The 27,395-nt window shown below is 43.4% G+C and overlaps 3 protein-coding genes across 4 annotated transcripts; 1 reads left to right on the plus strand and 2 right to left on the minus strand.

Annotated features, from left to right (window-relative positions):
* Positions 1–30: 30 nt before the first annotated feature.
* Positions 31–5,531, minus strand: LOC115585182 (V-type proton ATPase subunit S1-like). Its single transcript, XM_030423370.1, has 10 exons — positions 5,351–5,531; positions 4,215–4,335; positions 3,361–3,435; positions 3,083–3,276; positions 2,959–2,996; positions 2,752–2,837; positions 2,425–2,651; positions 2,297–2,332; positions 1,233–1,470; positions 31–1,071 (listed from the first exon to the last, which is right to left on the minus strand). Exons 1-10 carry the CDS (start codon positions 5,470–5,472, stop codon positions 859–861), a joined length of 1,350 nt encoding a protein of 449 aa, XP_030279230.1. The 5' UTR covers positions 5,473–5,531; the 3' UTR covers positions 31–858.
* Positions 5,532–6,434: 903 nt separating this feature from the next.
* Positions 6,435–14,798, plus strand: gdi1 (GDP dissociation inhibitor 1). The gene is made up of 11 exons (XM_030421807.1): positions 6,435–6,759; positions 7,676–7,783; positions 7,988–8,087; positions 8,330–8,464; positions 8,565–8,763; positions 9,315–9,446; positions 9,556–9,655; positions 9,747–9,918; positions 10,581–10,725; positions 10,836–10,890; positions 11,912–14,798. Exons 1-11 carry the CDS (start codon positions 6,715–6,717, stop codon positions 12,062–12,064), a joined length of 1,344 nt encoding a protein of 447 aa, XP_030277667.1. The 5' UTR covers positions 6,435–6,714; the 3' UTR covers positions 12,065–14,798.
* itih6 (inter-alpha-trypsin inhibitor heavy chain family member 6) lies at positions 14,198–27,258 on the minus strand. 2 transcript variants are annotated; one of them, XM_030421803.1, is made up of 17 exons: positions 26,761–27,258; positions 26,062–26,097; positions 24,519–24,673; positions 22,480–22,590; positions 22,080–22,327; positions 21,062–21,231; positions 20,834–20,950; positions 20,540–20,711; positions 18,874–20,436; positions 18,720–18,746; positions 18,530–18,547; positions 17,547–17,597; positions 17,425–17,454; positions 17,238–17,333; positions 17,019–17,132; positions 16,471–16,854; positions 14,198–15,701 (listed from the first exon to the last, which is right to left on the minus strand). In XM_030421803.1, the coding sequence occupies exons 1-17, from the start codon at positions 26,872–26,874 to the stop codon at positions 15,448–15,450; spliced, it is 3,660 nt and encodes a 1,219-aa protein (XP_030277663.1). In that variant the 5' UTR covers positions 26,875–27,258; the 3' UTR covers positions 14,198–15,447. The 2 variants fall into 2 exon arrangements, with proteins under 2 accessions (XP_030277663.1, XP_030277664.1); XM_030421804.1 differs by having other exon boundaries at positions 17,238–17,282; positions 26,761–27,257.
* Positions 27,259–27,395: the final 137 nt, after the last annotated feature.

A 27,395-nucleotide genomic window follows, 5' to 3' on the forward strand; every position in this document is an offset into this window, starting at 1 on the left:
GGGCAGTCAAAACATTCAACAACACATTTCAAATCACAATTTGTAAACATCTTTATTTTCAATTAAAGACGGTGTACACGTCATGGCAACTGCACATCAGTAAGCTTGACAAAAGCAGAGCTGAGGCACTGTCATCAAATTCATATTTATAAACATTATTCTTAAGGGTAGTCAAGCAGAGATTTTTTTTTTTTACATAAATAAATAATTTTCAGGAAAAAAAAAGGTTTTAAAGATTTAATGGCACTTAAATGGCAAATCTTAGGAGACGTTATAACAGACTTTCATAAAGGCATTTCCAAAAAGGCAACATTTCCGGACACATTCACATACAGCAATCTAGTTTTTATATACAGGCACATCTGTCATAACCAGTAGTCTTTAAATTACAGTTGCACAGCTGAAAAGGTAAGAACTGAGGTCTGAAACGGTCCTTCAACATCCAGCAAACACATTCATGTTGGCACCGACGGCATTTTCTGGTAAAATAAATCACTGCAAATCTTTTTTTTTTGGGAAAACAGCCACTGTGTCTGGCACAAAAACATCTTTTAGCACATGCACTCAAAATCAGCTCATATAAAGCTGCTTCAATTTGGGCACTTGCACATGCAGAGAGATGAACTGGAATGTTCCGTCTAAGGTAAAGATATCCCAAAGACAGCTGTAGAAAGGTTCAGGAAAGAATACTTCCGAGGGGGAATATCAGAGAGGAGATCAATCTGACTAACAAACATATTCAAAGAAAAAGGCCCAACTGCACAAAAGCGACAAGACAAGAATGGACTCCTGAGTCCATGATTTATAAGGAGGCACTGAAGTACTGAGAAGTGTGTGCGTTTTGTGTGTGTGACTTCTTCACTCCGACTGAGGCACTGAAATCGATGGACCTTTAGGGTCATCAAATCGATCCATCGTGTTCAACTGCATGATCATGTGCAGACCGTACACGAAAATGTAGAGCATGAGCAGTGAGGTCAGCAGTCCCATCCAAATCCCTGGAGTGAAGAAACCTGCGCAGTCACTGGCGTAGGAGAAATTTGTTCCGTTGGACAAACCGAAGCCCTGAATCTGTAGCGTAAAATCAAATGCAGAAAACACCCGATGAACATAAAAGACTTAACAGACACCTGATTACTAAAAAAAAAAAAAAAAACATTCTCCATTATGAAAGGACTTGATGCATTGCTGCAGGGATATTGAGTTACAGGATGTAAATGCAACACTTGTACCTGGAAGTCGATAAAATTGAGCCTCCACTCCGTCGTGTTCCCCGCGGTGCTGTTAGGCACTAGCAGAGCGTCTCTGAAGCTGTTGACGGTCTGGCAATGGAAGGAATACTCTGCAGGGGCGTAGATGCCTCTCCTCCCAAGGAAATTTGCTGTGGAGCCGTTAGACTGCAGCTGCACAGTGTCCAGAGTGAACCAGTTTCGTCCAGACACAGGATAGAACTTTTGACTCATGGCAAACCTGGAGATGAACAGAAGAGGGTTACTGAGTATTTTAAAGACAGCATATCAATGTAAAGCAGTAGTATTCATAGCTAGAAGTGGGACAAATGTCTACTAATGTTATTAATCAAACAATGGATTCATTGTTCAAAAAACAAGCTGAACTCAACCATCTGTCAGTCTCATTAATCGCTTGAATGTTTTTAATGTTGTCGATACAAATTTCCACCAAATGTAGGATTTGAAAATTCCTTACTCTGCCGACTTCAAGTGGTCGTATTAAAAAAAGACTAAGACAGATGGGAACAGGGCAGTATCCTGGCACACCTATACTGAACTAATTTAATGTTTATAGAAGAAAACAAGCAGTGTAAAGGTGAATTACCTTTAAACTACTTGGTGACAAGGTGATTATGGTCTGTAATTATGTTGTGGCTGAGACAGGGATTTCTCTTTTTCAAAGATTAAAGGCCCGGAACACATGATGCAACAGATTAACTCAGTTTTTCAGAGTTAAACTAAATTGAGCAGCAGGTTATCTTTGCACAAAGACTTGAATTAAGGGGAAACAGCTAGCCTGGCTCAATCCCAAAGTAACAAAATATGTCTGACAGCACCTCCTAAACTCAACCAATTAAGGACACTGTAGATTGCTTACCGTCACGATTCTGATACATTTGTGGAGAAAAGTGATAACTATCTAGTAATTAATAGTCTTTCAGAGATTAACAGAAGACAGATTTGAGAGGTATTAATCTTCTTCTCTAACTATTCATAAGAAAGAGAATAAGCAAATTTCCCAAAATGTCTAACTATTCTTTTAAATTCCCAATGAACTGCCTTACCTTAGTACAATTTCATTATTGTAGTTGAGGACAAGCCTAAAGAGAGAAAAATGACAAACACATTAAAAATGACTCCTTCCTTTTAAGTAGCACAGACTAAAGATTTCTTGTCAACAAGGTCATCTCACAGAGAGCTAGTGCCGTTGCACATGGATCCTGTCAGGTCAGGTGTTCGTTTTGTAAGATCGACCCAGGCTAAAGTGCTTGAGAAGCTGATGTTGAGATCCTGAGCCCAAAGCATGATGCAAGGGCCACCGGTTGCATTGAACATGATGAGCTGCGTGCCGTTGGTCACGTCTGCTTGAAGCAACGAGCGCCCCACAGGCTGGGAAGACATAGATGTCTCTGAAATCACCTGCAGACATAAGGAATCAGAATGGTTATGATAATGCTTGATGTTCTGGTCTGGTACGGGTTGTGGCAACTTTTATGTGTGCTGGTCGAGAGTATCTCACTCGTGACGGCTGAAGTCCTGTGTAAATCGCAGTGTAGGGGACATTTTTGTCTTTCATTGAACTCAGAACTTGCCCAATAATCTCATCTGTTGATAGCAAAATACACTTGAGTTACACACTGCAAAAACTGGTACATGATACACAAACTACACAGTGACCAAAAGGCTGATAATTTACACAATGCAATCCTTAATATTTAAAACTTACCATTGTCACGTAGGACCTCCTTGCAAGACTTCTGTGAGCTATAAAACAGTAAAAATGTTCATCTTTAACCAGTTAGAAATAGAATACCTCTATTCACTGATATGCTGCGGAAATCAAGACTTACCCAGTACAGTATGGAAGATTGATGAGCAGCAGATTGCTGATAGATGCATTGATGCTGAGATGAGACAGAGTGTCTGCGTCTACAAGCAGAGGAGCGACGCCGAGCTTTTCCTGCAGCAGAGCTGGGATGGCAGAGGAGCCTGACCACTCTACCGCAGGAAGCGTCACTGATGAGGAAGAAGAATGCAGCGCAGCCTGAAGGAGTGGGTGGAAAGAATTATTATTAGTCTGACAAAACTATCCACATTTAGCACAACTGTATAAACTATAAAAACCTACCTCAAGGTTTTGAAAGGCACTATCCTTGTCGTTTCCATACACTCCACCGAAGACTGTGAAGTCATCTTTGCTTAACTGGACACAAAATTAAATATCACAATTTACTTATGTGAGAAGAGAAATGAAAACGTATGTGGTTCTTAAAGGATGAGATCAAAAAAATTAATATCAGTTCAGGGCTGTGCACTAACACTTTTAGCATAACAGCTACAGTGACGATTTTGTCTTTAAAAAAGGGTGGAAACAAAGACTTCAACTCAGTTCTGCATCTCTGGGCTTCCAGAGACTTTGATTGCACCTGTATGAGCTACATGGAACCAAAAGTTCCCATCTGCTTCAGTTGTTTAGGAGAATGCTGAAACGCTATTTTGATGTGACGCTCCAGAAATGCTTTGTCAACTTGACTTTTCATCGGCATGGAGGTGAGAAGATAATAACCAAATTTTAATTTCTGGGTGAACTTATCCATTAACACAGCAAAAACTACAGTACAATTAAAACATCAAACAAGCTCATGAATCAGTCACAAAAATGAACATCCAAAACAAAAACCCCCAGAATGAAGTGTTGCAGAGGAACTGCGAAAGGGGGAAGTAATGCCAAAGCTCATTGTCACACCAGCATGAGAAGACGGTGTCACATGGGACTGCAGTGCGCAAACACACATAACTCATTAGTTCACATCCAGGGACTGGCTTTCTAATAGATGTTATGAAATACATGAAAATCTCAGAATCTTGCACAAGCACAGTCCTTGTCCTTTGCACCCTTAGCTCCATTTTTATTTAGTTACATACAGTTTCTTCTGTTTATTGCGGAGCAGGAACAAAGCTTTCATGTCTCATGGGACTGACCTTATCCTGCAGAAACAACAGCACAGTGTGGGGGCCGGAGCCAAAGGCAGAGTTGAGGTAGGTGGTCAACTGGTCATTGGATATGATGTGACCAGCTGCAGGTGAGGCCAGTGGTGGTAACCTTCACATACAGGAACGACATATTTGTGACAAATGTTCTCAATTCCTTTAAAATCTTTGAAACAGTGTTGCAGCACAGTCATCCCATCAGGTTATAGTCCTTTATTTGTTCTGCCAATTATTCAAAACATTTAACTCATGTGTCAGAGATATTTAAATCATAGCCAGAGCATCACTGCAAGCTTAAGATCATCTCTATAAATCACTGTTTAAATCAAGACAGTCAGACAATGAGAATTGTATCAATATAACAAGTTAGATTTCTTATCTAGACCTAGTTGCCGATAGTTAAGTTAACAATCTTGACAGTCAACCTCGTATACATCAACATTTTCTTGCTGTGAGTATGCAACACTGTGTTGGAATAACATCTGGAGCAACAATGATGTAAAAGAACAAAACAGATAAATAAAGGCTGTCGGAAAAATGAGTATTACATGCAAGTGTCTACATACGAAGCATGTATGTTAGTTGCTTCTGTATGGTCACAGCTTTCCATCTATTTAATACAACTAGTTGAGGTGTCCTCTCAGTTTCTTCCTCTGACTGTCCTGTCTAATGTCTCTTTGCTTTCAACTAAGCGGATCTAATGTGGCTGCTTGAGGGCGAGCCTTTGTAAAAAGGATTGCTGGTTGAGGCGGCAGATAATGGACTATGATTGCGGTCAGAGAATTAAGGCACTTGGAGAGAGAGAGAGAGATTTGACTACTTTAATGAAGTAGGGCTTTCTCGCCACTTCCCGTACTGTTGATGTGTTTGAGTAATGACAGTAACTGAAGTTATAGGTGGAAATAAATTATATCTATAACACTACAGGATCACTAACTTTCTTTTGACATAAGCATGGCGTTTTCTAAGTCACAACAATCGTCACGCTTAGTTTTGTTTTTGAGTTTTAAGCTAAGTCGAGTAAAGTTAGCTACAAGTGTTAGCATTAGCATGACAGACAGCTGGCCAGAGTTGGCAGTTAAAGTGAGTTTTACGTGACAAATAAAGGATAAAAAGAGAAATATTACCCGTCACTGGACCAGAGGAGAACTGGAACCTGAGCCGTGGAGCTCACTGTAGCGAGAACGGCGAAGAAAAAGGTGATAAACGCCATTAATCGCACTCGTGTGGTGCACCTCGGTCCTGCCATTTTCACGTAGCCCTTTTCCGCAAAGTTGTGTTCACGTGACGCGGACCAGCTGACAGTCATGTGCGGCGTCGCTGAAGAAAAGACTGACTTCCGGCTTCTTTCATTCAGCCTGCCCTGCCCACAGCTGCCTCGCAACGCCACGACAGGCTGCAGCTTTTTCCTCTACTTCCTCCTAATCACGCCAAAAAAAGCACAACAACTCACGAACAGTCACTTACATTCCCTCCTAGCATGGACGCAAGCTAGCATTAGCCGTTGGGAACTTCCTGTCAGAGCCGCTTCAGTAAAGCTAAAGCTAGTTGGTTTATACTTAAGTTGGCGCTTCGTGGAATAACAGGTGCTGTAACAATAAACCACAATAGCTGCCATGAAGCTAAATGTGCCATAAAGAGGCATGTGATGTGTGTAATGCAGGTGAACTTTGCGCTTTGTCCCTGTATGACAGGTACACCTGCAGCTGTCCATGGTGCTGATGCCCTCTTAAATTTAGCCATTTCCCCCCCAACTCGTGTTATTATATCTAATCATCCATGTGTGACACTATTATTAACACTCAATCATTATAATAAATTAAGTTTAATTAAAGTTTCGAACAGTTTTTTTTCCTCCTGTTTGCAAAAGGCCTGCGTGCAGTCAGTCAGTGAGAGCAACTCCCAGCCACACACAGCTGTGGCGGCGGAGGGATACAGCGTGCCTGCATCCACGCAACGCTGCGCCTACAACTGGAAAAACGAAGGATAGAAAAGAAAATAGACACCGCGCACAGTTCATTTTACTGAATGGAAACAATGTTAAACTACAAGCCAAAGTGTGAAAAAGGAAACACAAACAGTCGCTCGATGAAGCCATAAACAAAGCGAGGGTTCATATTACAGCCAGCTTTCAGTTTGAGTCCATTGTGTGTGTGTGTGTGTGTGCGGCCGAATGGGAACAGGGAAGGAGGATGCGCACTATTTGCCGACGCGCACTGACATTGTTCTAGAGTACTCCACGATCAGGGCCATCTTTGGTCGTCCTCGCCGGTGACAGTGTGGACAGTTTATTCCATTGATCATTAAAAAGCCTTAATGATTAATAAATAATACTTAACTTTGAACGCGCCGTTTGAAGCACTCGGGCAGACAGAAAAAGGGGAGCACAAGTGTAGTTTTTTTTTCGTGGACTCACTGGCATTCCTTCCTTCAATACCCTTCATTTCTTGAGGCGAAAAGAGGGCGAGACGGGAGAGGCAGTGCTTACAACATGGATGAGGAATATGATGTGATCGTTCTGGGCACCGGACTCACAGTAAGTAGTCGAGCTTCATCTGCTTTTTTTGACACATTGAAAACTGAAGTGATTGCGCGGAGTTTCCACATTTTTTTTTTTAATTATTATTTCAGCCAGACTCACAGGCCCGCTATCCTCCAGCCCAGCAAGGAGTGAAAGCCTCCTGCATCCCTGTGTGTCTGTGACATTATCTGATAATAGATGCGCTTTTACAAATGTCTCCAAATGTGCCAGTCGAGCTGCTTGTGCGTGACGGGCAGCGGCAACGATGCTGCCGGGAGGAGGTTGTTTTTCACGTCCCCACGGCCGGCTGGGTGCTGTGTTACACCCAGTAGCATCTTTTTAGGCGTAACCCCAGTGTGTCATGGTCCCTCTTTGCATAGACAGGCCTCCATCCTGAGGTTGGCGCAGGCCTGAGCACGGGTTTGTTAAATGACAGAGCCGCACTACTCTTCACTTATCACACCCAATGCGGCAGAAACACACCTAGTGCCTCTCGTGTGGGTGATAATCAGGATGTTCGCACGCGTAAAAGTCGACATTTTGGGTAGTTTTTTATGAAAAGGTGTCAAATATCCTTTTGTCAGTGAACAGCTGTGGTCATTTGAATGCTGTGACGCGGTTATGTAATTTGGATTTTGTTATTAAGATGACACATTACGATAATAACACGATTATTATTGTGATTATTGTTATTATTATTATTATTTTCATTACAGTAGATGGGTGAAACGAGTCAGCCGCGCATGCGCACACCGTCCCTCATGTCCTCCCTGCAGCCTTCTGTCAAAATCTCCCAACTTCCCTTTATGGCTTCTATTAAATCTCTCTTTTTTCTGTTGAGAGGCCTCCTCCCTATGTGTCACCCATTCATTTTGTAATCGGTGGTATGTTATCGGTGTTGATGCTCGCTGTTCATTCTTGTTTTACGCAGGAATGCATCCTGTCCGGGATCATGTCTGTGAACGGGAAAAAGGTTCTGCACATGGACAGGAACCCGTACTACGGTGGCGAGAGCTCCTCCATCACCCCCCTGGAGGAGGTAAAGGGCTCCTGGGGTCTGCAAAAACCAATCAATATGTTTTATGTCCCTCAGCACAGCTCGTTTTACGTCCTGTGCCATTGAGCATCAGCTGCTCTTTTTATGGTCTTCATTTGCTCCGCCGCCGTATCCTTCTTAATGCCTCAGACTCTGTCAGCTTCACAGCCTGCGTTTTATGTCTTCTTTCTCGTCCTCGCTCCGCAGCTGTACAAGCGCTTCAATCTTCCAGACTCTCCGCCCGAGTCGATGGGCAGAGGACGGGACTGGAACGTTGACCTCATCCCCAAGTTCCTCATGGCCAACGGTCAGTCCGCCATCCCTGGTTTTGTTTTCGAGGGAATGAATATATCAGACACGTAGCTATTACGTCAGTCATCACAGACTGAAGACATAGTTTGTATAATTAGATGATAATAAGTATGTTATTAGTATTACTGATGAGGCCCAGGATTATAAGTTAAGTGGCTTTCCATCCAGACCGTTTGATTAGCTGAAGGTTGACGACGGATGATAAAATGCAACGTGTGTTTGTCTGCGTGATTGTAGGTCAGCTTGTGAAGATGCTGCTATACACAGAAGTGACACGATACCTGGACTTCAAAGTGGTGGAGGGAAGTTTTGTCTACAAAGGAGGAAAGATCTTCAAGGTGCCGTCGACCGAGACTGAGGCGCTAGCTTCAAGTAAGCCCCAGTTAAAGAGCAGAGAGTAGAGTGCCTGATTCAAATTGAAGTAATCACGGGAGGAGTAACTGCAACTTTAAGCCTCTGTTTGAATCTCCAGATCTGATGGGGATGTTTGAGAAGCGGAGGTTTAGGAAGTTCTTAGTCTTTGTGGCCAACTTCGACGAGAATGACCCCAAGACCTTCGAGGGCGTGGACCCCAAAACCACAACGATGAGGGATGTTTACAAGAAGTTTGACCTCGGCCAGGATGTCATTGACTTCACCGGCCACGCCCTGGCCCTCTACAGGACAGATGAGTAAGAACAACAGCATGATGTCCAACACATGAACCCTATTATCAAGTCTGTGATAGCTTCATTTGGCTTCAAAGCTACATTTATGATTTTAAAGGTCCCATATTGTAGAAAGTTCATTATAAAGTAGGTCACGGTGCTTGGGTGAGAAAGTTTGCCTTTAAACGAGCCATCAAGAATTCTCTTAGTCACTGCCAATAACGATGCCTCCTGCACGGTCGTGGTTGCAAAACACTCTGCTGGCTCAGACTTGTGAGTGCTGACCAATCAGAGCGGACTGGGCTTTTGGGGAGGGAGGTCTTGAAGAGACCGGCACTAGATGCACAAAATAAAAGGATGGACCTGAAATTTAGCATAATGGGACCTTTAACTGAATAATTCAAGCACTTATAAAGGTTTAATAAAGCTCCAGTGCAGCAACTGACTGACGGATATCAAATACATTTAAATCCTCCTCTCAGCAGTGACATATATATCGACAGAGATTATATGGAGAATTGGAGGTATTTCTGTTTATTCATACTTCTCCTCCTTCCTGTTGTTTTCTCCCTCAGCTATCTTGATGTTCCCTGTTTGGAGACGATCAATCGTATTAAGCTGTACAGTGAATCTCTGGCCCGGTATGGGAAGAGCCCCTACCTCTACCCCCTGTACGGTCTGGGAGAGCTGCCACAGGGATTTGCCAGGTGTTTTACCACATTATTTTCTAGCGTGCTGTATAATTGGATAGATTATAAATACAGAAGTACAAATCTACTCCGTGGTTTAACAGTTCGTATTCACTTGTCATTGTAGATTGAGTGCAATCTACGGAGGAACCTACATGCTGAACAAGCCCGTGGATGAGATAGTGATGGAAGGTGGCCATGTTGTTGGAGTGAAGTCTGAGGGAGAGGTACAGAGAAAAAAGCGTATTTAACGATATCATTTAGTTTATTCGTGTTTAAAAAAGCTGCTAATACGTTTCTGTCTCGTCCCTGCTGCAGGTGGCTCGTTGTAAGCAGCTCATCTGTGACCCCAGCTACATCCCGGACCGCGTCCGCAAGGCGGGTCAGGTGATCCGCGTGATCTGCGTCCTCAGCCACCCCATCAAGAACACCAATGACGCCAACTCCTGTCAGATCATCATTCCTCAGAATCAGGTTAACCGCAACTCAGGTGAGGATCATTGTCGCTGCTGGAGCACAAATTGGAGCGATACGATCAATAACATAGAATGGCTGTTGTGTTTCATTTAATTTGATTTTATTTTTAAGCCCTGGAGGTGTCAAGGAGCTCCATTCAGAGGAACATGTCACGTTTAGTTCCCCCATAACACCAAAAAGATTTATTTTCCCTAAGCACTGAAAGCATGTTGATCCTTGACATACTATATTTTTATCTCTATAAGTGGCTATAATCAATGTTCTCATATTGAGACTGGATTGCATGACTCCTCGTATGTGAAAAGAAGTTCTCATAATAACAAGCCAACAGGAGTCAGCAGCTCTCACTGGCTCTACACAGTGTTTTATCATCTTTCAGTACCTTGTTTTGGTTTTCAGACCCACAACTTTTTTAGTGCAAAAGCTCTAAAAACTTGCTTCCTGCCCGGTCTGGTGAGCATAGAGGAACAGTAAGAGACAGATATTTCTCTCATGATGGTGGTGGAGACCAAAACAGAGCTAAAAGGAGAGTATGAATGTTGTCATAAAAAGACAACTCCAAGGGAATGATAATGTTGCCCGTTTCCACTGCTCCCAAGTGTCCAACCATCAGTGAATACAGAGTTTATGTAGCTCTGGTCTGACCTCTGTTCAACCCTGCTCTCAATTCTCCAGACATCTACGTCTGCATGATCTCCTATGCTCACAATGTTGCGGCCCAGGGGAAATACATTGCCATCGTCAGCACCACAGTGGAAACCAGCGAGCCTGAGACTGAGATAGAGCCGGCGCTGGAGCTGCTGGAGCCCATTGACAAAAAGTCAGCAAATCAACATCTTATGCATTATATGTTTCACAAAAAAGCATAAAACCAGAATTCCTGATTTATCACCAGGTTAAGTTAATTGTGTTGTTTTGTCTTTTTGACAGGTTTGTGGCTATTAGTGACCTTTATGAGCCCACAGATGATGGTACTGAGAGCCAGGTAAGAGAAAACCAGATTTATACGATGCTCATAGTGTGTTTGGTAGTAGAGTGACTCAATGGAAATATTATACAATGTGGTCTAGACTGAAGTACCTCGAGAGCTTTTAAATGGATTGCCATTAAAGTGTTGTACAGACATTCATAATCCCAAGACCAATGACTTTGGTGATCCCCAGACACTTCCTGTTGCATCACCTGTCCTGTTGACATGGTTCAGAGTGAAAAATCTTGACAATTACTGGATGTGGATGATACAGATGGTCTTTAGAGGATAAATTGTCATTATTTTGGCAGTCCTCAGCCTTTTCCTCTGGCGCCACTAAGAGGTCAAATGTTTTACTTATTCAGTGAAATAACTTGAAATCTACTGGATGGGAGGTCATAAAGTTTGTAGCAGATTTTCTAATAATATAGCGCCATCATCTGGTCACATGTTTAACTCATCCTGTACTTTAGTAAATGAATAAATACCTCCAAACTAATGATACTCACAACAACAGCTGCGTCTTTGTGTCTAATGTTATTTGGTAAAGTTGGCGTTAAAACAGGCTAAATGGCGAGCATGGAAAACATTAAACATCACCAGATTAGCATTATCAAAATTTGCATGTTAGCATGCTGATGTTAGCATGTAGCTCAGGCACCACTGTATGTAATTGAAGCCCCACATACCTCTTTTCCACCAAATTAAACTGCGATTAGAAAAAAACGGTTCTGGTCAAGTTTCTTGGAACGATGGTGCAATCTAGCAAACCAGCCCTCGTTTCCAGCAGTTTTGGGTGGAACCATTGTAATCAAGGATGTGTCATTGGAAAGCATTGCACAATGCAGTAGAAAGTGACACATCCACTTCAATTCATACTTAAAGTTATGGACAACCTTTTTGGTTCCAGCTGTGACCAACTTATCATTGCTCGAAATTCTCAGAATGAATAATTAGGTGCGTGAACCGGATCAGAACTGGTTCCATGTCGTGGCTGTAGATTCTGAGTCCTGATGTGTTACTTTTTCGTTCCCAGGTCTTCGCCTCAAGCTCCTACGATGCCACCACTCACTTCGAGACCACTTGCAACGACATCAAGGACATCTACAAACGTATGACCGGGAGCGACTTTGACTTTGAGAACATGAAGCGCAAACAGAACGATGTGTTTGGGGAGGATGAGCAGTGAGCGGTAGAGAGGGGCATCCGGGAGAGGGCGGGGCCGGGAGAGGAGGCGGGGCGAAAAAAAGGGGCAAAAGAGGCGGCAGAGCCTGCGGTGGAGGGCGAGGGGCCGCCTGAGCAGTCCTTTAAATTCAAATGGGTGGGGAGAGGGGTGCGCATCTGGACTCTGCCTGCTCTCGGCCGGTTTGCCTCCTTTTCCTAACGTCCCGCTCTCTCTTGACACACGTTCAGACACATAAAATGCTCACAAACTCACACATACACACTGTTCAAATACTCACACTCCTTCTCTCTGTCACTGAAAAGCAGGGTTGATACGGTCTTTCATTCCATTGTAGAATTTACAGTATAACCATGTCTTAACTATTATCATTAGAGGTGAATTTATTACTCGTGGGCGATTTTCAAAGCATTTCATTCTTTCTGTAACGTCTTTGTCCTCATATCAGAGGTTGGTCGGAGGGGAGGATTGATCGGCATCGAGAGGTCTGAACTGCCAGCTCTGACATGAGAGATAATGTAATGGCTTTAGTGTAGAATCCTCTGGAAGGGTCACCTCCAGTTGACATGCATGCATCTTTTACACACAGTAGTATTGTACATAGACTCAAAAGACACTGCTGTATGAAGGCTGGACCATTCCACGATATCGCTCCTGTCAACCCTGCTTTCACTTTTTCTCTTACTTGGTCTTTTACATGTGTTACTTCAAAAGACGCCGCTCCTTTTGGCAAAAATCTGTTGGTCGGGCAAAAAAATGTGATGAAAAATTACATATAAATGGGCTGTTCTGTCAACTGATAGTGCTCACTTTGCAATGCTGTTGTGTTCCCTGTGCTAGCAGGCAAGCTAACCAGTGGCTATTAACTGTCACCCCCCCCCCCCCCCCCCCCCCCCCCAACCACCCTCACTACCCCAACAAAACTGTTCCTTTGTTTATCTCTGTTGTGTGATGTCAATTTTGAATTTGAATAGTTTACTTTCTAACATTTTAAATTATTGAAGAGTTTTATTTCTATATATTTGGTGCACATTTCACTGGCTGAAGTTATGAAGTTTACAGGTCTGAGGTTGAAACTGTGGTCTTCAAGTTTAAAAAACAAAAAAAAGGGAATGTAAGGGACAGAAGAGGCATGGAGAGGATTTGTCTTTCTTCATGTCGGGCGAGGCTTTCTAAGAAGTATTCTGGAAGATTCGGAATGAGTGATGAAAAACAAACTGATTATGGTGATTGGGACTTGTTGAGATGAGAGGAAGTGTGCCATTGGGGTAAAAGAATGTATGTGGGGACTGTTTCTGGATTTGACGTTTGGAAAGTTTCACTTTTGAGTGAAGAGGGGGTGAAGACTGAAATTTCGGCTTATAGTGAAAGCACCAGATTGTGTCTTGGTTGTTTCAACCCTTGTGTACGTCATTTAGAGAAGTCACTTCCCTAGGGACTAAATCCTATGAAAATTGTAGTTGTTAATAGAGGGGAAAAGCTGGAATACTCCCATAACTTTAAACGACTTTGTAGCATAGCAAAGGTATGAAGCCACAGTTACAGGTGCCGCCCCACGAGAATGAACCAAGATGCTTTTTATTTGGTTTTAGCCTTAATTTGGGGTCTTATTTAAATATTTGGGCCCTTTAAAAAAAAAAAAAAAAAATGGACTGCTTTGTTTTAAACTAATAATTAGCAGCGAGTCAGTCTTGTGCCAAAAATGGTTGTTGCTGTTTACTGGCAAAACGTGCTGACATTGTTTGGTAGTGTAACGTTGCTCTGCAGATCTGACCGAGTACTACAGAAGGGATATTGTTTTCTACCACATCAGGGCCGTCGTTGTACACATGAGCCGAGGCAGTTCCTCATTATCTCTGCAGTGCAAACTCACACTCACAGCCAGATTGACCTGTGGCTTGGCTTGTTGGGACACTCCGATCGTTTTCTTTTTTTAAAAAAAAAAACCCAACACACCGAAGCATTTCACTTTATCAACCGCGACAAATCCCTTAGCAACTCTAAACAAAGTCATAGCGCGTTCGAGGTGTTGACGTGTCTTATTGTTCTGCTCTATTTATTTGAATTTCACTGACGTATTGTGGAAAGAAACTATGTCAAATGCTGAATATGCTATGCTACTAGTTTTGGAATTTTTAAAAGTGATGCACACCTGAAAATTGTTTGTTTCTGTTTGTTATTTGCTGTGCTCATGTGTTATGATCATTCCAGCGCTGCATCACGGTTAAATATGGTTATTAGCGTTCCTAAGAAACAGGTTTTTGATGGAAGGATAACACCAACAGTCAGGCAAAATCTATACAGCTGTGTACTCACAACAGTTCTCGCACTGTGCGTCATTCAACATTTGTGTGTGGTCTTAATCCTGGAAACATGCTATCTGATTAAAACTGGAACACTGTTTACTCTCTGAACATAGATATATCTGGAGCCCTCCCTCCCCTGCCCTTCCTCAGCATCAGCCTCTCTCTCTCTTTTTTTTTTTTAATTTATTGAAAACAAAAGCCTCATGTGTGGTCGTACTGTTTTAATTTCCATCCACTTTGGCCTTTTGGAAACCACTATTGACAATATCCCTTGAATTTGACAAAAGAAATAGTTCAGGCTGAGTAGTAGAAAACTTACTGTCCTTGTTTGATCACTAGTATGTGAACAATGCCTAATGTCTTGTGTAACAAAATAAAAATGAATTAAACTATGAATGAAATGATAGAAAAATAAAAAGCACATGGCAAACCTGGAAAGACCCTGAATTTGTTTTGTTTTTTTCTTTTTTTGCAATCACTACGTCCAGGCGAGTCACCTGAAGATTATCTATACATACAGACATACAATAATATTTTATATACACTTAAACACAACGAACAGAATGATACAGGTCTATAGCGGAAGAACGTGGCTTTGCCTAATAATCATTCCATTAAGGAAATATAAGAATAATCTGATAAATAGACATTTTGGAGCTGCTGCAGCACAAATGGACTTGGTTTTTGTGGTTGCCATGCGAACAGGAGAACATTGCGTCTCCGTCACAGACACAGAGCACGGAGCTTCTGTTCAATTTTACTTCGGCGATGGAGAGAACAGCAGCATCGATCAGTCTGTCGCTATATTTTTTATCAAACCGTACGTCCTTATCACCCTTTACATGCAGCTTTCTCTTCCTCTGCAGTCTCCAAATCTGTCACCACCTCGTTTCCTCTTTTGTAACCACGCCTGTGTTGCACTGCACCGTACAGAATATTACAACGTCTCATCCAGGGGCTGGAAACGTGTCATCAAGCCTCCCAGTTCTTGCTCATCCTTTGTCCAGTAAACACACCACGATAACTGCTGCGACCTGAGCCGCGCAGCAGAGAGGCAAAAAGGTGGAGCTGACTCGGCTAGAATTACACACGATCCACCACGTAGCTCTCGTATGGATGACCCAGTAGTCTCTCCAGCTCTGCCTTGGGCACCACCCAGCACTTGCCTGTGTGGCGCTTTCGCACCGTGTCTTTCAGCGTCTTGTCTTGCAGGGTGACTGGCATGTGCTCGGATCCCCACCTCAGGATCCCCCTGGCTGAAATTGCTTCCTTGTGAGCACCTCTGTCCAGATAATCCCTCACTGCGGTCACACTCATGTCAGCATGCTGAAACTGGCCTGTAGTGAGAGAGAGAAGAGATATATAGTTTTTCAATCTCATGCTACTTTATGAATTTTAAAGATATAGTTGCAATTGACAAATTAAACCTATGTTTTAAACACATTTTTAAAGGGTAACTCCACCATTTTTTCACATTAAAGTTATTTACAAGTCTTGGGGAGGTCTACTGCATATGTAAAAAAAAAAAAAGAGGAGGAGGTATGAGGCCTTTTGTGGCCCCAGAGGAAGCTGCATGTAATCTGATGCACTGACTCCGGTGATGTCACTCAGTGATGTATCTATGTAGTGAATGTAGGCCGAGGTTTTGAAATGCTCTCCCACACTCCTTCTATAACACTGTTGTACTCTCACAGATTAAAAACTAATAATTGAAATGGACTGCAGAATCAGAGATATCACCTTTTGTTATTCTACAAATTCTTCATTCTTTTCCAAACCTGACGCATACATTACCCACAGTGCAACTTCACATCACTGGATGCAATTTAACAGATAACATGCAGCTTCCTCTGGAGCCACAACAGGCTTTATACTCGTTTTTTCACACATGCAGCCGTACTCCACAAGACCTTTAAACACACTTTGATGTGGAAATTTGGTGGAGTTACCCTTTAAGAATGAAGAAACTTTTCTTTCAACAGTGTATTTTTACATGGTTGTATTGGTACTTTTGCTCAAAAAGGATATGAATTCTTCTTCCACCACTGAAGGGCAGCGAGTGGTTGAGTGTTGAGAGCTGACAGTGTAGACCTGATGTGTACATACCCAGCAGGCCTTGAGTTGAAGCCGTCAACCCCCGTCCATCCGTGATGTAAAACCCCAGGTGAGCCATCTGTAGGTAGCTGGGGTGTTTGTAGTGGTGGAACAGGACCAGGAACCGCACATCCTTGGCCAGCTCGATCCAGCAGCTCCTGTGGTTGTCCACCGTGACCGTCACACCCTGTCTCCTCACTGATCCCTGCTGGTTGATGGGAAGAACATCCTGCCCTTCCCCTTCCACCACGACAGCGTCCAGTGAGAGGGTGATGGTGATGTCACCAGAGCCACCCGTGGCCGAGGAGATGGTGAGCTGGTCGAAGTAGGTCCGGGAGCGGTCTTCTACGCCGTGCTTGGAGGGAGCTCCCATCAGGTGGCCGTCGACAATGATCCCTTGAGGAGGAAGGGAACTCCCATTAAAGGATAAGTTCACCCAAAAATGATAATTAAGTCATTATCTCCTTCTCACCTCTTACTTTATTATTAATTACTCAATGCTAACTGCGTCGTAACGTGTTAGTTGATCTTAAAACATAGAGATAAATTCCTTTACGCACCTCTCTCTGGGTCTTCTAACAGTCTGAGGACATCATCAGCCCTCCCGTCTACTGTGAAACACAGGTTCTGATGCAGCTTTGGCAGCTGGACCACAAAATGAGGATCTCCATCAACTACAACAGACAACACTGAGCATTAATACAACACGAGCACATTAATATATCAAATAACTTTCACATTATCATTTATAACGAGTAAATAAAATGTCGGTTCGTGACCTGATGAGGAGAAGACTCGGATGGTGCTCAGTCTGGACGGAGGTTCTAAAAGCACAAGACATTCAACTAAAGGACAGTCCCCCTCACTCGCAAGCACTGCAACCAATGACAAGCACGCAGTGCCTCTATAATAAATGACATATTGATTAACACATGCCGCTGTAAATAAAATCCACAACGTTCTTACCAAATGATCCCGTGTCTGCAGTGTCATCCCCTAAAATAAGTCAGAAAATTTAACATGAGACTTTTAAAGACTGATAATCAGCTGCCGTACGGGTTTACATCTAATGAGGATTTAAAACTTACATTCTGAATCATAGTTGAGATCGTAGTCGTAGTCATAGGTTGCATCATAGTCTGGATAGTGGAAACAAGTTAGGAGTTCAGGATGTATTCTGCTGCTCATGAAGACATTTTTGATTTTAGAGAGCGACAGGATAAGAGGCAGGGCTGGACGATATGGCACTGAAATTAGTGCAATATTTTCAAATGACATCACAGAAGCACAATCTCATGTCGCCGAGTTGGTGTTTTTACTGGAAATTCATAATTAATGTTGCTCCAGGATCATCACTGAAACTGACTTATCATGTTTTAGAGGTGTCATAGCTTTGTGGCTTTGGGGACTAAAGACCAGAAAGATATGAATACGGGAGAAATTGATAATTTCAGACACAATTAAAAGGTGAGAAACAGTATATCTGAACCCAAACCATGTTTTTTCTAAACTTAACCAAGCATTTGAGTTCCCTAAACCTAACCAAACACAGGAAACGGAAAAAAAACCCAGAAAATAATACAAACTCAGCACAGATGTGGTCTTCTTAATGGTTTCATAAATTGAAATGATCGTCCTTATGATGGTCCAAGAACAACACTGACAAGGCAATATCAGATACATGATATACTATATATCTCAATATTTTGAAATCTCCTCAAAAGCACTTCATTAATTTTAGGACTGGGTGACAAAATCAATTATCACAAAAACAGATGCCCCCATAATGATATTACCACAGTTCTATACGGATGACTATTGTTACTTTCAGAAAATATTTCCTTTGATAAATAATCATTAATGTTGATGTCATGACTAATTGGGAAAGGCATGTATTAGAACAAGTAAAACATTTGGGTATATTCAGAAAATGACATCACTTTACTGTAATGCAGCCTTTAAAACTAGAAAAAAACATCACTAATGTAATATAGTGGATAATGGATAATAACACAATATAATAGTGATATATTGCCCAGCCCTCATAAAATGCATTGACAATGATACTCACCTTTCACAAGGTCAATATCTAAAAGAGATAGAACGTAAGATATTTATTAATCACTGTCATGTCGCTGATTATATTGGTAAGTCGTGATCAAAAGCTGCCAGTCACTTTTTAACAGATAAAATGCAATTAAAAGCTCATAAAAAGCGTCAAAAATCAATCATTGAATTGTAAAAAGAAAATTCAGTTTTACCTTTTCTCTGAATAAAAGTGGAGACATCTTGTGGTGAGAAAGAAAACATCCAATTAGGAATAAATATGCAGACAGGCTTGTACCTCCTCAGGGTACAGGAAGGCTTTCAGGTTAGACTCAGTAAACAAAAGACAACACAGAGTTCACAACCTACCCAGAAGTCCTGCTGCTTCCCACAGCCGCGGCCCATCTGTCACGCCGGGCATGGGAGCAAAGGTGGCAGACACAAAGCTGGCCACTCTCAGTTCTGTCTCTGGGTTTGTGTTGTTGTCGTCCACAGCCGGAGCAGACGCCGAGGTCGGAGAGGTGAGCGGAGGCGGCAGCTTGGGTGGAGCGGCTGTGATTTCGGGTTGTGGAACATCTGGAGCAGATGTGGTGCTGTTTTCTGCCTCTGTGGAGCGTAAAGTCGCTCTGACAGGAGGGAGGGTTGATCTCGCTGTGCCCGTCTGAGGGGTGGGCAGGGGTGCAGGTGGAGGTGTGCTGCTGGTGGTGAATGTTAAGACTGTGGTGGTTGTCGATGGGGTGGTTGTTTTCAAGGCGCTGGGCTGGGGGGTGGAGACTTTTCCAGGTGCAGGAGGTGACGCTGTTTTCAGAGCATTGAGCAGAGAGGTGGGAATCTTCCCAGCAGGAGGAGGAGAGGCAGTTTTGGAGTCATTTTGGGAAGACGAGGGCTTTTTACCAGAGAACGGTGCTGGGGCAGTTTTGACAGGACTTGAGGTTGTTGTGGTTTTTTTTGTTGGTGAGACTTTTTTAGTTTGTGGTGTGTTCGGTGGTGGCTGAGGACGGTCTGGTTTAGTTTTGTTTGGCCTCGGGTTAGAGGATGCGCTCAGCTTCTTTGCAGCACTGGCTGCAGATGTTTTGGCGGTGGTAGTAGTCGTCACTGTCGTGGTTATAGCGGCAGCGGTGGTGGGTTTTGGAGTGGTCGGAGACGGAGATGCTTCATCTTCATCTGGTTTAACTACAACTAAAGAGGTGACCGGTGTTACAAAGTTATACTTGAGGGAGAGGTTGGTGGCCTTGTCTGCCAGTAACCTTTGCATTGCCGGGTCAGTGGCGTTCAGTTTGGCCAGCAGCAGCTCCTTGATGGTGAAATACGCCCAGAGACGGTGCACAAAGCTGGAGATTCCTTCCAAGCCAGCTGAACAGTCAAATGAATCTGCAGTCCCATTGCCATTTGAATGGGAAAGCAAAACATCGTTCTCCAACTTGACATGTTTCTTTGAATCAATGGCGGACATTGACACCTTAAAATCCTTGACCCCTGGTTTGACTTTCCCAGCCACCACCAACTCAGAGCCTTGGAAGTAGTTGGGGAACAGGGAGCGTGTGATGTCATACGCCTGATCATCCAGGTACGACAGCTGGATGTCTGACAGCAAAGGGCTGGCCACCTCATCGTAGAAGCCCTTCAGCTGCAAGGCGGCGTCCGCGTCCTCATACACCATCCTCGCCAGGCCTCGGTTATCCAGTGCCAGCCGTTTCAGGAGGAGGAAGTCTGCATCATCCCCGAAGGCGAGGCCAAACAGAGAAGCGGAACCCAAAGCCTTCTTGGCATTGTTGAGGATGGTGTCGCCAGCTGTTACTCCGATGGTTGCCTCCCCATCGGTGAGGAAAATGACCAGAGGAACGCGGCGGAATGAGCCGAGTTTGGAAGAGGTGGAGGATGAAGGGTTGACGAGCTGGGCGGCTGAAAGCAGAGCCGCGTTGATATTGGTCCCTGATTAAAAAGAAGGGAACAATGAGTCAGTGTTGAAGGGAGAGAGCTAACAACAAAGCACAGTTGAATGCCACACGTTAAACAATATCACATTTCAACTCACATCCTTCTGCAATAATCCTCCTCACAAAGTCTTTGGCGTCACGTACATTCTGACGAGTTGCCCGCACCGTCCGTCCTTTCCTCCAGGTGTGGACCTTGTCTGAGAAGGTGATGATATTGAAGTGGTCTCCCTCTCGTAGGTCCCCGAGTATGGTGCTCATGGCCTGCTTGGTCTACTGACAGACATGATTAGAATTATTGACAGAAATTGCATAATATCTTTGCAGAATAGTTTTCTCATGTTAGAACTATAAGCATTCGCCACAGTGAGTCTGTGGGGTTTTGTCCACTTTACCTGTTTTATCTTGGTGCCTATCATTGAGCCGCTGACATCAATGACGAATATAACATCCTTGGGAACCACAGGAAGCCCTCGGGGTGCAAAGTAATGCACAAAGTAGCCGTCATACACCTGAGAGAGGGCAAAAAATAGAAAATAAAGGGGCCGAGGACAGCATTTACGGATACCAAAATAAAAGAACTAGCTTGCGGCACATATTTTTCGTAAAAAGCTGCTCCTGACCTGGATTTCCCCCATGAGGTCTCTGAGTTCCACATCATACTGAATGATGAAGTCTGCATTAAGACCTTTGGAGGAGATGCTGTTCTGCTGCTGCAGAGTTGGACTGTAGCGAACTCGAGCACAGGTGGCGCTACGCTCGACGTGAGTGGAGGCAGGGGCGTCTACATCACCTGTAGGAGAATTAGTAATGTCATGACAACATTTACTCATTTGTTTTCTTGCCAAGAAGTGAATGAGAAGATTGATATCACTGTCATGTCTGTACACGAAGCTACAGCCAGCAGCTGGTTAGCTTAGCTTAGCATAAAGGCTGGAAACAGTCAGTACAAAGCTAGCTAGTCCAAAGGAGATACATTTTGTTTCGTCAAACCAGTAAAGATCCCATGAAAAAGGTGAATCTGTTATCTGTTATATTGTGATTTATTTCAGTCATTCATCCACCCAACATTTCTTGAGATTCCTGAAACCTTTCACACTCAGTGCTCTCCACACCTGATGATGTGTACGATGCAGTGTAGTGTTGATTTTCTTCTTTGAGGGTTGCTCATGTTCATTTACCATCTCAGATTCATCTTGACATGTAATAACAGACTGTGTGGACGATGATATTAGGTGTAAGACAGCATCAATCCCTGCAGTCTCCCTAAGAATAGAATGTTCTAAGACAAGCCGACAAGATAATGACCAACCCGTCCCAGGTGACAGACACTGAGTGCCAGCTACTGCCGTCAGGGAGGAGGTTAGAGTACCATGATGCCACTTGAACAGATTCAAATCTCTTTTATCCCTACTTCAATAAAAAATTGAAGGGGCTGGAGATAAAATATGGATGGAATTTACATAAAAACCAACAGAGCTTTATTTTTATTTATCAATTGATGAGTGACTATTTATCAGCCAGTCTTTCTATTTGTTCTTTACCAACGGTTATGTACTTAACATCAGTGTGTTCTCTATTGATGCAGCTTGGATGGAAGCCCGACACAGATGTGAAGTGACTCTTGAACTCATGTATTACCTTGAGCAGTGTTGGAGAGGAGTCTGCTTGCCTTGAGAGGAAGGACTTTGATGAAGCTGATGCCCGTCCTCTCTGTGATGCTGACATCTAAGGTGAGGTTCTGCACGGGCTGCCCGGGCCTCAGACCCAGGCTGAGCTCATAGCGGCCAAGCCGACGAGGCAGCAGCTCCTCGTAGGACAGGGAGAATAACATCCGAGCTCCTGACGGGACACTCACTGCCACACGGAACTTCTCAATCTCCCTCTCTCTGAAACGCAGCAGAGAGAAAACTCACAATACTGCTTTTGATGTCAGTCTGTATATGTGTTGGAGAGCAGATTATTGAGGAAATCACATTGAATTCTCTTTCTTCTTTTATAGAAGTTGAAGGAAAGAGAACACATTTTGCCTGGGACTGACTTTGTGGCAACAAGTCCGGCCGTTTTCCCTTGCTTCTTAGCAGCATCGTAAATTTTCCTGGCGGCAGCTCTTTCCTTCACCTGGGCCACGTACACCTTGCCATTGGAGGTGCTGATGGGACGGAGAAAAGAAGAAGAAACACGTCTCTGTGAGACTCACAGTGGCCAGATTATATTTCAGAAACACGCCTGGCCCTGCTTTGAGTTGTTGAGCATGATTTACTTGATTTTGCGCCGTCCTTTTTCCAGGGCGATCACAAAGCCGCTCGCATTGATGCTTGTTTACAAATGGAGTTCATGCCATGTGAAGGAGGGTGGAGGGGTGGGGTCATAAACAGGCTGAGTGGAAAAGAGTAATTTCCCTCTGAAAACAGCATTAATGAAGAGAGATCTCGCAGGCCGATGACACTCTGAGGGAGTGCCGCCGAGTGCTGCGCCCAGCAAGATCCCAACCAAAACCACCAAGCAGGGATCCAATTCACACAGCGCACTTCGCAGACCACCGATGTCATGTGACGGGGTGCTAAATTAAGGTCACGTCCTTTGAACAAATATATCCAAAGAGAAAAAACATCAAGGGCCGAGTTAAATAAACCCACAGGCTTGAAACGGCTCTTGTTTGAGAAACAGAGCAGAATGGCATGAGAGAGCAGAGTGGAAAAATGGAGGCGCTTGTATTTATATGTGTGGCGGGCCGAAGGGGCTTCAGGAATGGCTGCACATCAGTGACCTGCACTCTGAACACAGAGCTCTTAGTCTCAGACACAGAAATGCCAAAGAAGTAACGCAACACATTTGCCACAGCTTTTTTTTCTTCTTCTTCTTCTTCTTCTTCTGTGTTTGGTTGTGTGCACACAGCCGTATAGGGTCCGAGTGTGCGTGTGAAAATATGCATGTGTGTGTCTGTGAAAGAGAGATGTGAGGGATTATGGTTATAAAAAGCTGCACAAACTCCAGACTCACACATACTTAAGTCCACTTCCATGTAGGCACACATACATGCAGTAGATGTAGGCGCGTGTGTGTGTGTGTACGTAGCGTATCTAAACTGGCCGGCTGCCTCAGTAAACTGTGCGGGGGAGAAAAAGGGGGACTGGGCAAACTCCTGTCATTTTCTCTATTAACTTTTCTGACTTCCATTCACAAAGCCCGGTATTCATCCGGCCTCAGGTTCCCCCTCCTCCTGACCTGCTTCCGCTCCCAAATCCAGCTCCAGGGTCGGTGTTTGGCCCGCGATGTTGACTTATTTGTTTTGTTTATATTTAGCATTTTTTTGAAGGAGAGCGGTCAGCAACCCTCTAACTAATCAAGTTATGCATCGCCTCCGGACCGGAATTCTGAGTTCCTTACATAATTCCTCTGAAGTTTCATTTATTTTAGATTCAGTCGATTAAAGGGGCGGTTCGCACAAACAATGAAAATTCAGTCATTTTCTATTCATGCTGGTGGAGAGTCATCGTGGACCCCTTTTTAAGACGAAATCTTCACTGTAGCCGCGAAGCTAATCGTTTTTTAAATGGGCGCACAGATTCGACTGAGCATCAAGGGTGTAAACGACGTGTATAAATAATTTTGGGATGTCAGAGCTTCCACAGAGTTGGATTATTCTGGATAAGAGGGATTCAATAATTTTATGCTTTTTCTTTTGGTTGTTCTTCACATGATGAAACAAGTCCCCATCTACTTCAGTTGTTTACGTTAATGCAGTTACGCTGTTTTGCTGAGAAGCTACAGAAACGTTTTGTGGACAACAAACCTGCTTTGCATCAGCATGTGGGCGAGTAAATAGTGACTGAATTTACATTTTTCCATGAGCTCTTCCTTTAATGAGAACATTAAATCATTTCACTTGGTCACCATATAGCAGGGAAATCATGTGAGGTTGCATTTCCTGTCATCGTGATGTTGGAGATTAGAATGAATGGAAATGAAAGGACAGACACTCACATAGACTAATAAACAAATACAGGAAGTACTAATAATGTCGAAACGTTCTCTACTGTCTGAGAGAGAGCGAGAGACAATCAGGGTCGGACTTACATGGTGAAGTTGGAGATGAAAGCAGAGGAAGGCAGGTCCACCTCGAAGGCGGCCTCTTTGGTGACGGGGAGCTGGTTCCATACTGAACTCTGGACTGTGGTAACAGCGTAGCGGGACACCACCGAACACCTCACATGATAGTCTGTCACCTTCAGCTAGTGGCAGCACAAACACAGGTAAACATTACCCACAAGGATCGGCTGTTTGTTGGTTGGTTTGTCAGCAGGATTACAAACAAACGTCTAACACATTTCCGTGAGACTTGGATGGAGGATGGGTCTCGACCAGGAATAGACCCCGTTAACATTTGGTGCTGGTCCCGATAAAGGGACAGTTTCAGGAATTTTCCCTCACTTTCTTTAACATTGGGTGTTTTGTTAATTTCTCAGGAGATAATGAATAATAAATTGGTGTATTTAGACGGCTGGTATCTATGAGTGAGTAGAAAACGAGGTTTCGGGCCTTAGCAGCGGTATGTGTTTCTAGTTATCTTGATTAATTGATTGTTTGTCCTATAAAATGTCAGAAAACGGTGAAAAAATTGCATCCCAGTTCATCAAAGACCGAGGTGATATTTTTAAATGTCTTCTTTTGTCAGTCGACAACCCCAAAGATATTCAGTTTGATAAGATATGAAACAGAGAAAAGCAGGAAATCTCTATTATTTGACAAGCTGAAGACAGCATTTTCAGCAATTCTTGCACGAGTTACAACTTTGATGATCGACTTATGTTGATTTATTGATTAGTCTACTAAATGTTGCGGCACTGTTTGACTTGACATCATTTTGCCACCTAAATTAAACCTCCAGATCAGTTTTATACTACATTTTCAGATCCTGAGAAGTCTAAAGCGTCTAAAGTATCAAGTTCGGAAGTCCAAGCCGCATGTGACACAAACAGTTGGGTCTGACTGTAAAAGGCAACCACAGACATTTACTTAAACCCTCCTGTCCTCCCCTGACAAACAACTCCTGAACCTGAGCACACCACTTTTTTCTTATTTTTACCCCCATCACAGTCTGCCCTGCATCGCTCTGGCGAGTCGATGGAACGACACAAAGCGGTTCCCTGCGTGGTGTCTCTGCCCTCCTCTTGTTTACTCGGGTAACGCCGGCGCCTGCTGAGACCAATCTGGTCAGCGTAGGCCACATTACTGCAGGACGAGGCGACAGGCAGGAGGAGGAGAGCCACATCAGCCCCTCTGGACGCTGGTATTTAGGAGAGCTGTGGTTTTGTGCTATACAAACTGAATCGCTGCATGTTTTTTTCTGGGGATTGCTTCACAGTTAAGGGTGAAACAAACTGAGGGGGAGTTACTGATGATAGAGGTGTTGATGGCTGTGGAGCTTCTTCTGTAGTTCACTTTGTATAAGTGGAGGGCGAGTACACAGCTGTTATTTAGTCCCACAGCCGTTGTTCTTGTGTGAGTATCTTATTCTATATTTCTGCTCTCACATGCAAAATGAATTCATCGATGTAATAAAACATTTATTCTATTGACAAATCCAGAACCTCATATTTTACGAGTGTCTCCTACTTACCACTGGTTTCGACGGTTTGCTCTGACGTTTGATTCTCTGGAAAAACAAACAGTGTCAGTCAGTTAGAGGCCAAAAGCACGTAGTTATGAAATGTCACATACCATTTATTAGTGGCACGACTCATTTCAGAATGCCTCCCTTTTTTTTTTGAAGTAATCTCCACAATCTGCCTATATGTGAGGGCTGGGTCGAGATTTTGTGTCAAAACAGTCTGAATCAAAGCCATTCATGAATGGAGGGGAAGTGGAACTGGAAATAAATGCTTGCACTGTACACAGGGCCAGCGAGGGGGCTGCACGGTTTGGTCTCAAATGTTAATTTTGCACACAAGTCACTGCTGTGTCAATACATTACCACATATCCTGGGACTTTAACATAAACAAATAACTTAAAGAGTGGAAACCCGTTAGAGGGAAACATAAAACTCATATAATTCAGACGGAAAGGAGGACTATGTGATGTGCTTAGAGCTGCACAAACTTACATTTTCAAGCCATGGTGAAGACTGATAGAACTAAATATGTTTGAGGTACACTTTTGAAATACAAAATACATTTCTGCATTACTGTTGTGACACTGTCCTCTTGGCTTGAGTCACCCTGGTTTAACAGAGGGGTGTGTTTCAGAAAGTGGCATGAATGTGTAGCTTTCAATGACTTTGTTCACAAAAACGAAAGAAAAATAAGGTAGAAAACATACCTGTAAAAGATTATTTGCTCCGAGGTTTGCTTCATAATCCCTTGATAATCCCCCTTGCACGTAAAAAGTGAGGAAAACTAGAAAGCACCGGACTCTAAAGCTCATCATGTCCATAATAATTCAGGGCTTTAGGCTCCAAGATGACGAGGTGAATGTCCCAGTGGTCTCAGGTTGTTAGCGGACTGCTGTGCACATACCTCACATTTTACACAAGTTATTTTTTTTTTCCTTGCAGAGGGCAGTCCTCTCCCCTCCCTCACCTCAACCTCACTCAGCTCAGTTTAAACAGCTCCACTGTGGCGATAATGACAAAAAAAAAAAAGAAGAAAAATGGCAAGAGCAGAACATCCGTCAGAGGAAAAAGTTCAGTCAGAAAGTTGCGTGGGGGATTCGAAGAGAGCGGCTCTCAGCTTCTGTTCGTGCATGCTGGAAATTTCGCGGACTGCTGCCACTGAGGTGCAGAAGAAATGAGGGATTATTAACCTCTGCTCGGCTATTTGGGGAAAACACACCTCCTCCCCTCTGTAGGAGTGTTCCTGAAAAACTGCGTTTTTATTCCTTAAATCACTCCCAAATGTGAGTTTTCATTCCCCCCGAGTGCTCCCTTCACAAAGACCCATTATTGGCTGAGAGGA

Source organism: Sparus aurata, chromosome 7 (genome assembly GCF_900880675.1).
Source record: "Sparus aurata chromosome 7, fSpaAur1.1, whole genome shotgun sequence".
Lineage (NCBI taxonomy): Eukaryota > Metazoa > Chordata > Actinopteri > Spariformes > Sparidae > Sparus > Sparus aurata.